Raw genomic sequence first — 16,474 nt, forward strand, 5'->3', positions numbered from 1 at the left:
CCTGACAAAGAAGCCCAGACGTTTACCTTCCCAAAGAAGCCCGTACGCCCTATTGTATTTAGATGTGGGCTTGCACAAACCGAGTGAATACAGTTCTTCAGCAAGTAATTTTCATCTCGCTATTACATCCTTAGCTGTCATAAAGATTAGTATGGCCCTCTATACCCAGAGCACTGAATAAATGAATGTATCAGCATGTAGCCTTGAGGAGCCCAATGCAATTTTCATCATGATAAATTGCATAATAAGCGAGAAAGTGTTTGCTTATTAATCCATAACAAGATTTAGATTGAAAATGGCCTGTTACATTCGTGACAGATACAGTACTGACTGCAGACAGACTAAGATGGAAAGAAACAGAGCAACAATGTGTGCAGGGGGTTAAGTGTGCATCTTACCCTCGCGGTGCCCTGCTGAGCTGCCCCTTTTTGTGCCTGATTTACCGTGTACACAATAACAGTGCACAGCTGCCTGGCTTCTCTCCCCGATGTTAAGAACGTTTTATGAAAGAGCTTTTATGTCAAGCTTGTGCTTTAAGAAGAAAAAAAAAAAAACAACACATTTATTGACCAAAAAAAGCGGTGTTTTCTTTTTTCCCTTCTGAATTAAATAAATATCTGAGCTGAAATCCACAACTCTGATATTTATAACTCCTCCGCTCACCCAGTTCATCCCAGTCCCCAAAGACCGTAGCGTGCTAGCCAGCCGTGCCGAGTGAGGCTGCTCAGGCATGAGGATTAAGAGTATTTTTCTAGCATTTATTAGGCTTTGATTTCTTGGCATGGATGACTGTAGGGAGCGGTGCTGCCTGCAATTTTTGCTCTTTGAATTACAAGCTACACTGTGATACAGATTATGACGCCATATACCAGAATTAACAAATTGTCTTTTAGTTGATCCATATGTTATACATAAACGTGTACTAAATAATTAGGCTAAATATTGTTAGGTTTGGTTGTGTTTAGTGGAAACCTTTAGTTTTGCGTTCATATGAATTCTGCCCGTGCAAACGTGTGCTCTGTAGTAGGGACATCCCTAGTGTTCAAGTACAGGGGAACGACTTCAGAGTATGGCCTAAACAGTTGCCGAAATTGAGGTTTTAAAAGGAGAAATGAGAGCTGGTGAGGTGGCAAGCTAGCACGTGCTGCAGTGACAGCAAAGTTTTAAGCCTGGCAGCAGCAGGGATTTGTATCCTCACCAGGTCTGGCCTAGACCTTTCATTGCGGGCGGCTGGGGTCTGCTTCGCCTCCCGACAGCTGCAGGACACGCAGCGCCTGCAGTGCTCCTTGGCGAGGTCGGGCACCCGTGTGGTGGTCGGGGACCAGGAGGAGGAGGAGGAGGAAGAGGAGGAAGCTGAGTCCCAAGCTTCATGCCGGGGAGGAAGTTTGGGCCCTTCCCCTTTGTTCAGCCATCGCTTCAATGCACACGTCGAGAAATGTAGGGGTCTGATGGCTAGATTTTGTGTTCAGCACCATCGACACCTTTTCCTTCCCCATTTTTCCTAGAGATAACCTGCAGCTCTCCTGAACTACCGTGTTCATTTTCACTGGTTTCTAGAATCAGCTTTTTAACTGTATCCTCCTTATTTCTGTCGATGGTAAAGTATACGTTTAAAGTAGGTTTAAAATCACTTATTTTAGACAGGTATGTTATGGAGATTCCACTCACTTACTTAAGAATGTAAAATGGTTTTGTACATTTTAAGAGCGTCAGTTTCTATCTAAATGCTTATCCTGATTTATTAACTTTTTCAGCTGCACAATTGTGAATAAGGTTACGTGGTTATGCAAACAATTTGAGTAACAAAATGCTTGAAAACATACCTGCTAATAAGAATCAGCATTTCTTTTAGAAAGCAGATGAGAAAGACAAATGAAAAACTATGTAGAGTATTTGGACCCCAGTTTCTTATTTCTGAGGTTAATTTGTGATTTCGGTCAGCCCCCGGTGCCCGGCACTGCGCACACACGTGCTGTGACATCGCTGAGGGTTGCAGCCCGCAGGGTGGGCTCCTGTAACCCGGGGGAGTTTTGTCGTGCTCCCGATGCCACCCAGTAGGTGCGGTGACCTGAGGACGGGTGTCCTCGCGGCGCCCGGCAGAGGTGCACAGCTCTGGAGATCTGTGAGGTGAGACGGATCTGGGCTGCAGCTGGAGGCTGCTTGTAGTCTTCAGAGAGCAGCTCTCAAACTCTTTCCTCAGCTAGCGTGGGGCTTTGTGTAACGCAGCTCCGAACGTCCTGCTTGTGAAGAGGTTCTTGTTATCGTAGGTATCTACAAAAAATTGTAATTCTTTCTTTTGTCCTAAATACGGGGGTGTAGCAGCGTGTTGCTGTAAGACATCATCTCAGGCCGACGCGGGATGGCCACTGTCACGTTGTGATTTCACTCAGACACAGCCTTTCTCCATTGCCTTCCTGAAGGTACTTAATTAATCTGTCTTAACCTGCCACCTATAAAAACAGCAATCCCACCTCTTCTCTTTGCTAGTACAGCTGCCGAGGAGTTCGGGGGTTTGCAGAGGGTTCTCGGGGCGCCTTGGGGAGCGCTATTTCCCTGGCCGTGCAGGAGAGTGACCCGTGGGAATCGGCCGTCTACGCGTCAGCCAAAAGGCACCAGTCAAAAGCATAAATAGATACCAGAGGCAGGGTCCCTGCCGTTGTGTGCAGGTGGAATATTGGCTCTGGTGTCAGAAGCGTGCGTTACAGGACGGGCTGCAACCATTTTGTCCGATGCGCTCACAAAAATCATTCCTCAAATGTCCGCTGACGGCCGCGGTGGGAGGCCAGGGGCAGGAGGGGCAGCACACGTTGCCTTCCTGCGTTGGGCGTAGTGCCGACCTAACACCCACGGACGTGACAACAGACGCCCGGGCACAAAAGGCAGCCCTTCCCTCCGTGCGCTGGTTTTGCATCTGCCTCGGTTTTGTTGGGGGGTTTTGGTGCGGGGTGCCCGCTCCACCCGCGCAGCCGCCTCCTGACAGGGGCCGTGCGGAGCAGCTGGCCGCCCCGGGAGGGGGCTAATCTCTGCCCACACACGGCCGCTGCTGGGCGATGCTAATGAAATAACAAAAAGCCTGTTGCTTTTCAGGGAAACGCACGCTTTACCAAGCACCCTGTGAGGCAGAGTGCTGCTGGCAGAAACGGGAAGCCTTCTTACAGAAAAAAGGGCCGAGACGTTGAAGTTCTGGTTGCTTGTGGAAGATAATGAGTCCTGGAGACTCACGAGACTTTGATACCTGCTTCCTGCTTCATCACTTCTATCTGGAAAATCCTTACGTGACTTTTTTAAGTTATATTCAAATACGCTTTTACAAGGAAACAGGCTATAGGGACATCTTTGTAGTATTGCTGCAGAGACTTTCATTTTCAGAAGCTGTAGTTTTAATATATATACATGGGAATAATAATGTATACACAATGTATATGGGAAAGGAAATAACAATAAACTTTGGTTTGTATTTTAGTGAATTCGGGTCTATAAAACGGTAATCTGTACCTCGTCTTGTTGCTCCAGAAAAATGGTTCATTTGGCAGAGAACACTTGAACCATGCTGAAATTCTTTGTTGCAAAGCATTTAACTTGTAAGCTTCCAGGAAAAAAGCTCTCATAAAATTATTTTTAAGGACACTTAAAAATTTGAAAAAAAAGAAAAAGAAGAAAAAAGAAAGGAGCAATTAAAAAGATAAGTAACTTAACTGTTCACTTATGTCGCTGCCTAAATTCTCTTTAAAACCATAAGTGGACTTTGCAGTAAGCTATTTATTTGACTTTGTAAACTTCTACTACTCTTAAAAAAAAAAAAAAAAATCAGTAGGAATGAGTAGAAGAGCCCTGGGGAAGAGAAACCCTTCAAATAGTGCCCGAGGTGACATTTTCAGTGCATCTGATGAAATGACATGCCACGCTTACTTTCTCTTACCCACATTTTTACATGTGGTCTTGTGGGAGTGCTAGGAAATAAAACCTTTGTGCTTTCCATCCTGGCTCTGAAAATGCAGATTTCCTTCTGTCTTGCTTCCAGATAACATTATGCTGTAGACTTTACCTTTTTTCATGGAATAAAACTATCTTGTGTTGTCAACATGCGCTTAAATGCCATAGCTTAACAAAAAGTTTTGGTTTTATTAATACTTAACATGTATTTGTAATACAAACAGCTAAGGTGTAGAAATTCCTTTAAAAGAGGGTTTTGGTGCATTCTTAAAAATAATTTTTCATGATTTAGCAAAATCTCTGGGGAATTGCACTGTATTCAGATGGCTGACTAGTACCAGGAGTGAGCAAAAGAAAATGCCTTTCTTTTGTCTTTATTTAAGAAACAAAACAAAACTCTAGTGCTGCTTCTTGGTGGAAGTGTGGTCATAGCAGCAGAATATATGTTACAGGAAACTTGAAAATGTTTCAGAGCTGGCAAATCGGTTTGTGTCTCCCGTTCCTTTCTGCAGTAGACCTGTTGGAGCGTTTCCTCCGTAGGAAAGGCTGCGTGTTCAGGCTAATCCCAACACACACCGGTTCCCAGATGCTTCTTCCCCTTCTGTAAAAGCCCAATTCCAAAAACGTGTTCTTCCCTCTAGCTCTTTTCTGCCATTTCTTCCTCCCACACTGCTGCTGGTTTCTGTTGGGGAAGTGTTCTCTCCCAGTGCATCAAAGCCAGCCGGTGAATACCGCTTTGCCACGATGGTCTTCTCCCATAATCTTTAACCATCATTAAAAGGGTTTCTTCAAGTATTGTTGAACTTTGTAGTCCAGTTCTTAGATGGATCAGATACACCCTTATGCAGTGGTTTGGTTTGCTAAAGGCACAGAGTTGTGAGCCCAAAGAGGTACCTTTGGGGGGGGCTATGGACTGCGGATGTGAGTGCAGGAAGCATCGGTAGAATTGCTGGGTAACGTCCAGTTAGCCCAACAAACACCCAGGCTGCCGTGGCGTAGGTAATGGTGATAGTTAAAGGAGTACCATGCTAAGAAATTAAGCTTTCAGACCAAAATTAGCTATGTATCTTGTTTGTCAGGTAACACACCGTCACAATTACCAAATACTGGATTTTACTTTTGCTGAATGTAGTTATCAGTTACTTGCTGTTACTTTATTGTTTCTTACATTTGTCTTCTCATAGCAAGTACAAATGCTGTGTATGGAAAATTTAGATACCAGTTAATCCCTTAGTGTTATTTGAAGACTTGCGGTAAAAACCTGAGTGTTAGAAATGCTAAAGAGCATTAGAATAATTTCATAGTAAGTAGAAAGCACAAGGTACGAGGCTGTCTGTCATCTCTTCATGCTTCTGTAACTGAGTCGTGCGCTAAAGAAAATCACACTGAATAGATTCAGTGGCTTTAGGTCTTCAGGAAGCTTCTCGCTTTAATCTCCTGTAACCAGTGCTTAGCTGAATTAAGTAGAATTACTATAAACGGGATATTTTTCACCCTGCATTTAAGATTTTGTAAAAGAGTAAAACATAAATTCTTTGGAAGACATCCTTCATTTGCCTTGTCCTCACTTCTGTGATATGTATTCAGCACGTACAGATAATTTGTTAACAAGGCCTTTTTAACACTTTGGACAGATGCACATACTGTTTTCAATCTTCATGGTTAATTATTCGATTTTGTATTTGATGATAGAACACCCTGACTCCTAATCACTGCTCATTGTTGGGAGTCCATTATATTCTAACTGTTTGAGTGCTCCCGTTGACCTTGAACTGTCATTATAAGCTGTTTCTAATCTTTTCACTCTATATTTCTAATGCTCCTTTTCTTTCTCCCCTCTTTGTCTGGTGCCCGTTTAGCATCACAATGGGGCTGCCCCTGAGCCCGGCAGCCGACTCTGCCCGCTCGGCGCGACACGCTCTCTCGCTCATCGCCACCGCCAGACCACCCGCCTTCATCACCACCATCGCCAAGGAGGTGAGCGCCTGGGCAGGGCTGCGCTCCAGCAGCAATCCTCTGTGCTGGGGCACCGCGCTCCCGTGAAACAGAAGTAAACCCACGTCCTGCCCTTCGTCCCCAAAAGGGAAAACAAGCAAGCGTAATGTTTGTGTTCCTGCCGATCGGTCTTTCCAGTCACCCGTAATTAACAGTTGGTTTCACGCTGAACTCAATCCGTTGAGTTGTGCCTGCCTTAATTTGTTGTATCCTGATGTAGCGGCTATACAAACTTCAAATAGCAATGTGTAAAATCCCGCTTTCTTTTGGCAATGCAAACACCACCCAATTAAGTATGAATTCAGACTGGATGGAGATTTGGCCGTGCAGTCTGGGGGATGAAGAGGGGGGGCAGTGCTGTGAGGTTAGAGTAGGTTGGGCACTGCCTTTCTGAGACCCATTTGAGTGAACCCAGGTGCTTGGAGCTCATGCTTGGCCAAAAATGGCCTGTTACAAAGCAGACATTTAATACCCAAAGAAATATGCAGCAATATGTGAAAATTATGTAATCAGGACCCAAGCATTTGCTCATCTTGACCTGTAGTTTTACAAGATTGAGGATTAAAAAGGTAGACCTGTGTTTAAAAACTGCCTCAAGGATAACCAACCATGAGCTCTACTCATAACTGGGTCTGGGAAATAACCCGTACGCCTCAAAGGGAAGCAAAACGTTCTGCGTGGTACGGGCTCTCAAAGTAACATGCGTATAACAGTAAGCAGAGATGGAGAATACGTAGCAAGGCGCGTTTGCATAAACCCTGCTCTTTGCTAGGTGCACAGACACACTGCCCTGGCTGCAAACACGCAGTCTCAGCAGAATATTCACACCACCACTCTTGCTCGGGCTAAAGGAGAGATCTTACGAGTCATTGAAATACTAATTGAGAAGATGCCGACCGACGTTGTGGACCTTCTTGTGGAGGTAAGGCTGTTCTGCCATAAATCTTTGATTTCTTGATGCAGCAGTGAGTAACTTACTGGCCTGGACTGGCACTGTAGAGCTTCATTCTGTGTGGGCCATAAACCTTTTACCACCCAGCTCATTTTTAAACTTAAAAGGTTTAGACTTGTTTGTTGAAGAAAAGAAAGAATTTGCTGGTGGTAGAGGTGTGCAATCGTACTTGAACACACTGGGGGATCACATGGACATTTTTATCCTTTGTGTTCCTTGCTGCTCACAAATTTTGCTGAGGAATGGTACAGGTGATGGAATAGTTTTGTAACTTTGGTACTGATGCTTTGAAGCCTTCTTAACAAGAGAGCTACTTACAGGGCTCCAATAGCTTATGTTTACCAAAAATTAGTCTTCTAATAATTGTTTTCTGGTGCTCTGAAGGGTTCAAGATGCCAGTACCATTGCTGTGGTAAGCACTATTACATGCAAGACAGTTTTGGTTTCTTTTATCCCAATCATACTTTAAACTTAGATATGAAAGCTGCAGTCAGGCACAGGAAATTTTTATTTTTGCCTGTCAGAAGGTTTATTATGAAATACATAATAACAAATAACAGTAACTTTTGTTTCCAAGGTTATGGACATCATCATGTATTGCCTTGAAGGATCTTTAGTTAAGAAGAAAGGTCTTCAGGAATGCTTTCCAGCCATCTGCAGGTAAGCTCTACCCTCAAGAGTACTGTGAAGAAAATAATAAGGTCACCAGAAAGATATATTTCTTGCTTGGAGTGAACGGTCTTTTGTATGATACTTGCCCCTTAAAAAAACAAATGTGAAGAGTGGATTTTAGCTCACCTGTAAGCCTTTACAGGCTTTTAATTTTCATTCACATCTGGCAGATGTGGACCAGAAAAGAAAAACGTTAACAACTCTTTAAAGTTCAGGTATTTTAAAAGTCCAGAAAGATGAAAACATTGTGCAGTCTCTTGAAAATCTGTGTCCTGCTGCCCCTTCATACATCCTGGCTGCTCTGCTGGAACAGCTGCACAATCTGACCAGGTTAGTTGTACGGCTTTCTTGCAAAGGGTGTATAAATATCTTTGTTGCCGTTGTTGCAAAAATGATAATAACATTCTTGAGTAACAAGTCAGATTCCCATGTGCAGGACCTGCTAATGAATTAGCTGACACCATCATACAGGCTGCAGGGAAAAAAATAAAAGGGGCGAGGCGGGGAACTGACTCACATGGTGAGAGCAGAAAATAAGGGTTTGGCTTGGGGTGTCTGGGGGCCTAGTCGTGGCAGGTTGTTCCCAGATACCCTGTGCAGCTGGCGTGCACTGTGGTGGCTTCCGTAAACACCTTTCAGCCAGCTGCTGCCCGTTAGTACGCTGAGACCAGGCCAGGGGCAGCCAGTTTGAGGTAGGTGGCAGAAGAAGGTTTCCAGGTGTGCTGAAGACACAAGCTGTCCACGCAAGCACCTCGCGCTGCTGTCCTAGAGGCAAGGCCAGTACCCGTGAGGTGGTAAGACACAGGCAGTGCCAGAGGCCTTCCTGCAGGAGCACCCTGCTTATTCTGACCCGTGACCGTCCGCCAGGCACCCTCCGGGCACGCAGCTTGTGCTCCGGACACTCAGTGGGCAGCGGTGCCTGGCGGCCCCAGCACCATGGGGGCTCCTGGCCCCGCCGCCTGCCTCGCAGCGCCGTCCCCGCCGTCCTCCCCGCGGGCAGAGCCCTGGAGGCCCAGGTGCTGGGCGTCTCTCCCACTGGCAGCACCTGACGATGCGCAGTTTGGGAAGCAGGAACAGAAGCTGAGCTCAGACGACACCTCCTAGGGGCCGGCTCTGCCTCCCTGCACTGCCGGGTCCTGCGGCAGGAAGCAGGACACAAAGGCTAAGTCTCATGCTGGGTGCAGGGGATGGAATTGAAATAAAACTTCACCAGATCGGAGGAGCCCGGCTGGTGGCTTTCGAGCTGCCTCGTGGTCTGCTCGGTGTGCAAATTCCCAATCGAGGCAGCAGCCAGCCAGTGAAAATAACCAGAGTTAATTGCAGAAGTCACAGGGGAGGAGAAGTGTGGCGGTGGTCCCCTGTGGCCGCACGTCCGCGTGGCCAGAGGGCACCGACAGGCGCAAGGGGCTCCCGCTGACCTTGGGAGGGAGCTGAGCACCGACAGGCGATCTTGTCGTAGGCAGTTTCTGCTTTACTCTGCAACCGGTACTCTTAATAGTAAAATGGGATTTAAGACACGTGAACATTTACAGCATCCTTAGACTATGATAAATATCCCAGTTACACTATTAAACTAGTACAGCCGATAAATTAAAACATTCATCTCTCAACCATTACGTTTTAATTTAATAAGCTATTAAAATATTGAATAGTTTCAAGAAAAGAGCTATTATCCTGTTGACAGATAAGATACTGATAGAGGTAGTCTTCTTTCTTCCTGATACTTTAAAAGGCTTAATTTAGCATATAAATGCAAGGGCAAGTGGAATTAATGCAAAAAATCTCCCTGTTTCTGTTGTACTTTTATAGTTATAAGTTATCTTAAAATTTTCTTAAATTACAAGTAATATTTCCTATTACATGTAGTTATAGCCACAGTAAAAATGATACAGCACCCCACTGATGTGATCATTCAGCCCAATGGAAATTTTCGTAAGATTTCAGCAAATCGTTGGATGTCTGGAGAGACTCCAAGTGGAAGCATTTCAACGTAATCCTACTATTAATTCTTTTAATATCCTAATGCTCCTTCTGCTGCACTGCATTACGTGCACACCTGTTGTGACTAAATCACTCAGGTGTCTAAATCGTTTCACTAGGTGTGCAAGTTCTTTTTTCTCATAGCTTTTAATAAAGTATTTCCGCAGTGTTCTGCCATGACAAATACTTGTTTGGTGCCTGCGCTGCATCTTTGAAGTGACGTCCCTGCTTTTAGTGGAACAGTAAAACCCACAGCTGTGAGCAGCAGTGTGCTGAGTTAAAGCCCCAGATTATCTTTCCTCTCTTTTTTTCATCTTCTTTCTTTTACTGTTGTACAAATGGAGCAGTCATGCTGCTAATTGCATGACTCGGTCCTGATGGGTTGTGATGAAGTAAATCCATCACCATGCAGGAGTTTTTATTGCATATGATCATGGTTTTCCCATAAGTGGTATTTTTTTATAGAGGATTGTACTACCTCTACTACCTCCGTGCAAACTCATTTCTTACCAAAATAGAAAGTATGTAATGTATATGAAATATTTCTTTTCTTTAAAATTTTGAGGGATAATTCTGGAGGCAGTAGAATTCTGTTCAACTTTGGCATTTTCCAGATTCAGCAGTTGCATACAGCTGATGGACTCTGCATGGTTGGGCCATGAACTTGTACAGTCTGCTGGCTTAAAGCCTTCTATGTAGCGCTCCAGTCTCACGCAGGAAAATAGTTTAAATTTAAAATAACAAATATTATATATTGCTTTTTTACTGGGGAACAGAGTGAGAACATCAAGGATTAGGCAAAGTGAGGTTATGCACAAAGCTCTCTACCTTGACTATTTGTAGAACTCAGGAAAGGAGAATTTGAGGAGTGTGAGTCCATCAGTCAGCGGTGCTGGTGTGGTAGTGCTGCAGGGAGCCTGAAGCCTGATTCCGTAGCAGGGAAGGAAAAAAGAATGAAATACACAAATGTATTGAAGAAAGAGGGACTAAATGTTAAAAATACATAATTGCATAAAAGTTTGGAAAAAAAGAACCTAAAATAGCATGACTGTTGCAGCTGGAAACGGGTGCAGCATGCCATTACGGAGGTCTTGGGTCCGTTATTTGCCTCCAGTTCCCTGCTGACATTTTGAAACAGAGCAAGTTTTTCACTGGGTATTTGCAAATTGAGTCTCTGGTGAGTATCTCGTGCATCTGCCATGGAAAATTGCCCTCACAGCGCTGTCAGGGACAGACGTCAGGCCGGTGCTCAGGCCCACGCAGGAGCGCCGTCCGTTTTGCCCCTCTGCGGCGCTCGTGCTGCTGCCCGGCCCGTTCGGTGCCATCGCTGCGACGCCGCAGTCAGTGGCACTGCGCTGCGGCTGCACGCGGGCGCGAGTGGGAGAGGCTGGTGAGGGAGACAGGGTCAGCGGGGCAGACGGGACCGTGCTTGTCTTCGTCTTCGTAGGCACGGCTCTCATTTGGGAAACGCAGGGAGAAGGATCCCAGTTCCCGCTCATCCTTTAATTTGGAGGGTTAGCTGGTGCAAGCGACCGCAGCGCTGTTAATTGGGTTCCAGCAGAATCCCCCCCAAGTTACATTGAGCTGTCTTTTGGCTGACTGAAGTTTCTCTGAAGAGCAGTAATGGAGCAGCACTCAGAGCGGGGTTTCCATTAAGATGCCAATGATGGATATGGAGGCACCAGCTAGGCTTGCAAAAATGAATCCGTAGTGTAGTCTAAATATATGCTGGCATATCATTCTCTATTGAACTCTACCATACAGAGGTTTAGAAAGGGACGCAAAGAATTAAAACGTTTAAATCAAGGGTGGTTGCAACAATACCGAGCTAACTAAATGATAAAGAGTGAGGCTAGAGAGCTGACAACGGAATGTCAGCCTAAGGAGTAGGGGTTTATATAAAAGTAAACTCAAAAATGTCTATTTCCTTGAAGCTTTTTTCCACAAATCCTCCGTTGTTACGGAGACTGATGGATTCTTCTCCAAGAAAAATACTGACTCAGCTCTCTGTCTAAAGGGGCATTTAAATGCAGTAAGGAGAGAAGAGCCGTATGCTCCCCTGTAACAGCCGGTGATACTCCGTGCCTGCTGGGGGAGGCAAGTGGGCTGTGCCCATTCAGAAGCGTAATAGAAATAAAGGGGATATAAAACGTTTTATGTAGAAACTTTGTTGTATCCTGTTTTACTCGTGATGACAAGTCGTGTGTACTTTTATGTAAGGTTAAATATAAATCCTGAGTTTGCTGGTTCTGTGAAATAGCCTTACAAAGAGCCTCCTCCCTGTTCACCTGAGGCACGCGTTAACTGCGTAGGTGACTGCAGTTTGGCATGAAAGGGTGAAAAACGGGAGAGCTCTCTTATGACAGTCCCACGTGTTATTCTCTGTATAGGACGTGCTATAGACCCTGTGGCTACCTGTTTGCCCACAGCATTATTCTTTTTCTTTCCTGATTTTCGTGACTGGCTCTTGCCTTTCCTGCTCCCTAGCTGCTTACCAACAGCTTTTGATTTTTTTTCTAAGCACTCCTCTTTTTTTTTTTTTCTTAATAATAATTAAGAAGATATTGCTGCTGTTATCATTAAGTAACAAACAAATAAGTTGTGTTGCTGCCCTGCCCACCGCGAGCGGTCTGGGACTCTGTGCAGGAAACCATTTCCAGCCTACACAGCTTTTGTCTTTGTCTTGCCCCCCCGGGCTGGCGCTGCTGGGCTCCTTCCCTCCTTCGATCGGCCTCGAGGCCCCCGCCACCGAGATGCCGGCACTGCGAGGAGGGCGTCCCTGGAGCCCAGGAGCGAGGCTGGAAGCCGTGGGCCCGCAGCAGGGCTGTCTGCGGGGCGGGTGGTCCTCGGGCTGCGGGAGGACGGGGGTGCAGAAGTGCCTCTGGGCTGGGCCGCCTTGCCCTTTCTCTTGCGCGGAACTGAATGATTTTCATTTCCCTGTGTGCGTTTGTTTGTTAACACCGTGGTTCGTGCCGTTTGCCTTCCCGACTGCCATCCCACGCTGCAGAAACAAGTGTATCGTCCCTGTAAGGGAGCAGTTGCTATGGCACTCTGGGAATCCTTAAGAACAAGGAGATGGATCATTGTAAGATCCGTTGTCTGAAGCCATAAATATGGTCAGCAGCATATTTTCACAGACCGATTCTAGCAAGCTCTGGCAGCCTTTGCTATAGTAAAATTTAACTGAAACATTAAAATTTAAGTGGAAAAGCAATCAACAGTTTTCATGGGTCTGTTCTTCCCTTGAGAAGACAGGCATAGATATTCCCAAATATTTCAACTGGAAGTAAGGGTTCTGATTCTCTTGTGTTTCAAGATAGAGAGATTCCTTGAATTTTGCAATTTTTTGTGTTCAGATTGATGGCATACACTCACATCAAACTTTAAGGACTCTCAAGTGCTTCTCAGCTCCCTTTCACCTGAAGAATGTTGTTGGGTTAGAGACAGTTTGATGACTTGTCCTTCTTCTTCCTTTTTATTTTTTTTGAGTTTGCATATTTTTCCCTTTGCTTCCTTGAACCTTTCTCACTTGATTTTCAAAGAAAAACGCTCTGAAATCATTCAGGGTGTCTCACTTAACCCTTTGGCATCCAGCATTATTGTTGTGTGGAGCTGTAAACTACGCTTGCACATGGACGTTCAAGGAACTGGTGATTATTGCACAGATTATTCCCAAACTCAACAGAATTGCTGTAACGCTGTTTAGTAAAAATAAAAAAATAAATCAGATAGGATTCTGCAGTGATGTGCCAAACACCAGTTGGGTTTGTTTGCTAAATGCCACATATGAAAACTGGCAGCTGATGGATTTTGAAATCAAATCTCTGTTCCAGCACTAATGTTAATTACCCAATGGCATTGCAAATTAATTTTAACATCATGCAGGCAGGTCAGATCTCACCTGTTACTTGTTATAATGTTCAATTCAGGTTCTACATGGTCAGCTATTACGAGCGGAGTCACAGAATAGCAGTTGGAGCTCGCCATGGTTCAGTGGCCCTCTACGACATCCGGACTGGGAAATGTCAGGTAAATAAATCATTGTGACTTCCTCCCCATAAAGTGTGGAAGTTATTGAAAGGAAAGAGCAGCAAGCTCTGCATCGGTTGACATGCTGAGCTGCTGGAACATTATGGATAATGCTAAGGGGATCAATAGTTTAATGAAGGACTCAAAGTATATAGAGCCCTACTGTCTTCATTCACTGGAACTGAATGGGTGCCCCAGATGGGTTAATAATGAAAGCCTAAAGTTAGGTGATACCCTTGCCCTGAAATAAATGAAAAATCTGATTTAAGAAGTTAAGCTTTATAGAAGTATACTTATCTACGATAGAAGTCACAAAGAAAATCTACTGGTTATTTCTTCCTAAAACTCCTCTCTGTGAAATGGCGCAATGCTCCTGTCTGAGGTATTTACACTTCTCTGATATTAAATAAGATACGTGCTTTCTTACCCGTCACCTAGGAGAGGATGTACGTGAGGATAACATTGAAATGAGTGCTTTGCTTGAATTTGCTTGGAATTACAAATGTTTGAGTAACAAAGCATTTTCAGAAAAGTTAATTGGTAAGACCCTTTATTATTCCTCATGCTAAGTGATCAACTGTTATTCCTCGTTGAATTTCAGTAGTCCTTATGTAAAGCTTGGAAAAAATACCTATATTTTAAATCTGCCTTATTAGTTGTTTTTGGTTGTTGGCTGTTTTTTAGTGTTTTGGGGTGGGTTTTTTTGTTTGGTGGTTTGAGGATTTTTTTGATGTAAATGTAATGGTTGGGTGCAAATATGTTTTTTGTTTCTAAACTTGGACTAAATCCTTAGTCCTTATAACACATGCATTATAGACAAGGTAGCATAGATTTCTTTCTGCTAAATCTGCAGTGTCACTTAGTACTTTGCTGGCAGAACCGTGTGCGTAGGTACACGTGGCTGGTTCGTTTTCTGTTCTGAAATTTTGATTATTTCCCAAAACCAGTAGCTAACAACGTTGTACATTTTGGCATTTTTTGTTTAGACAGCTGTCTATGGAAGCTGAGCTGGCCAAATTTATTTCATAATAGCTATATAATGCAGGCAAAGAGTATCAGTGGACTGTTCTATCTTGTTTTAGATCATTGTTTGGATCATGATTTATTAATTTAACTACAAAATTACTCCACAAGAACTGCTTTATATTGATATATCAGATGTCACTGAGCATTTTTGCTGCCTTGCAGTCCTGTCATCAGCACCTGGCCAAGATTATGCCTTGCCGCACACAGCTATCTATATTCCCGTTTCCAAATATACATGTTGCATTACTTTTTCTCCCAGCTATTCACCAACCAGCATGACAAAGCAGTTAGTTGCTGAACATCTCCTTCTGGCCATTAAGAGACACTGACCACGATTCCTTTCTGTGTGCATCATTGCACCGAAAATTGAGAGTGCAAAGTCCAGATAAGTCTGTGAAGTCTTGGCATCTCAAACTAACAGCTAATTCCTGATCCTGCTGGAGAGGAGGGGAAAAAAAGCACAACCATACACTTCCTTGCATCCCTCTGTTTTCAGAGCACAAGAAGATTGGTGACAAAGCCCATTCTTCCATTTAGCAACAGTATTTAACCAGTGCTATCATCCTTGCATTTTTAACTTTGTCTAATTCGTGCTTCATCTACTGAACTGGCTCCACGGTGAACAGAGGTGTTTGGTAGTATGTGGAGTAATTATGAAAGGTCTTTCTTGACAAAGTGAATTCCAGATGGGTCTGTAAAGCATTTTACACAATCTGGTGGTCTACAGTAGTTTCGCAGAAGACCAGAGTTCTTTTAAAATGGATTCTGTGTAATGACCACCAGCTCTTGTGAAGGTGATTGTCTTGGTGGTTGCAACACTTTTATCCGAAGTAGTGTCACTTCCTTGTTAGCTGACGTTCTTTTGTGTTTGGTTCCTGGAACTAACTCCAGATTTCTGCCAGTAAATTGTCTGAGTAATTCACTGCCTGAATTTGATGTGTTCGTGAGTATTCACAGTACTTGTTTTCTTACTTTCTTAGTAAGCTTCCATGTAAGGCATGGGGGGCAGAAGTGGGTATGACAGGAAAATTTGGACAGGATTCTTTGCAGATTTTATTATTCATAAGATTAGAGAAATCTGTTGAGGGCCACATATATTATTAGGGGGCAACGCCATCTATTGGATACAGATTTCTTATTCCAAATCCAATCGTTTAATTTATTTCTCACAGTTACAGATTTCAGGCTGCTCAGAAGGCATGAGATAAATTTAGGACTGCGTAGAAGAAGATAATGTTGCAAAAAGCTCATTTTTTTTTGTTTTTACAAAAAGTTAAGCTTTTCAAAGTGTTTATCAAAATATTTTAATCACTTAATATGTTTAAATTGAGCATGACTTAGAGCAGTTACGTGGGAAGTGCCTTTTGGGATCAGGGTCCTGCTGTAAGGCAGAGCAAGAAGTGGGTCAGCCCCGCACCACAGGGCAGTGTGCTGGATGCCTTGGCCAGCCCCGCTCCTGAGTGCTGTGCTGGGACCATTTACCTTTCTGTAAAAAATGTATACCAAAAAATGTTTCTGTTGCCCAGGCCACTGTCTATCTTAAGGTCTTTTTTTTTTTTCTGTTTATAGTGTTTATTGAAAGACCAGAACTACCAGAAGTTACAGGATCAAAAAAAAAAAAAAAAAAGCTTAATATTCACTATTTATTAAATTTCTTTTTTTCTGAAGCTGTAAAAATAATTTTGTATTTAGTAAGTATGCTGGTGTTTTGAAAGTACAAGTTTTAAATAGATAAGAGAGTTTTATTAGTTACCCTCATCGTAATTCATATGTAACCCATTTTTAGTCAGGGATAGGAGGAGGTGGGAACAGCTTGCTTTTCCCCTGCTTTACACTCATCATTAAGGGTGTTCATTAACTGAGCTTAGAGCCGAGATAAGCGCAAGG

At 43.8% G+C, this 16,474-nt stretch overlaps 1 protein-coding gene across 8 annotated transcripts in view; it reads left to right on the forward strand.

Moving 5' to 3' along the window:
* WDR7 (WD repeat domain 7) overlaps positions 1-16,474 on the forward strand; it is a 114,588-nt gene that overhangs the window by 74,508 nt on the left and 23,606 nt on the right. For 7 of the 8 annotated variants that reach the window (XM_066988927.1, XM_066988929.1, XM_066988930.1 and 4 more), the window contains 4 exons: positions 5,793-5,910; positions 6,701-6,850; positions 7,458-7,540; positions 13,462-13,561. In XM_066988927.1, the coding sequence (XP_066845028.1) occupies positions 5,793-5,910; positions 6,701-6,850; positions 7,458-7,540; positions 13,462-13,561 (451 nt within the window). The remainder of the gene's footprint in view (positions 1-5,792; positions 5,911-6,700; positions 6,851-7,457; positions 7,541-13,461; positions 13,562-16,474) is intronic. The other variant, XR_010827948.1, reaches the window with a different exon arrangement.

Source organism: Anser cygnoides, chromosome Z, assembly GCF_040182565.1.
Source record: "Anser cygnoides isolate HZ-2024a breed goose chromosome Z, Taihu_goose_T2T_genome, whole genome shotgun sequence".
Classification (NCBI taxonomy): domain Eukaryota; kingdom Metazoa; phylum Chordata; class Aves; order Anseriformes; family Anatidae; genus Anser; species Anser cygnoides.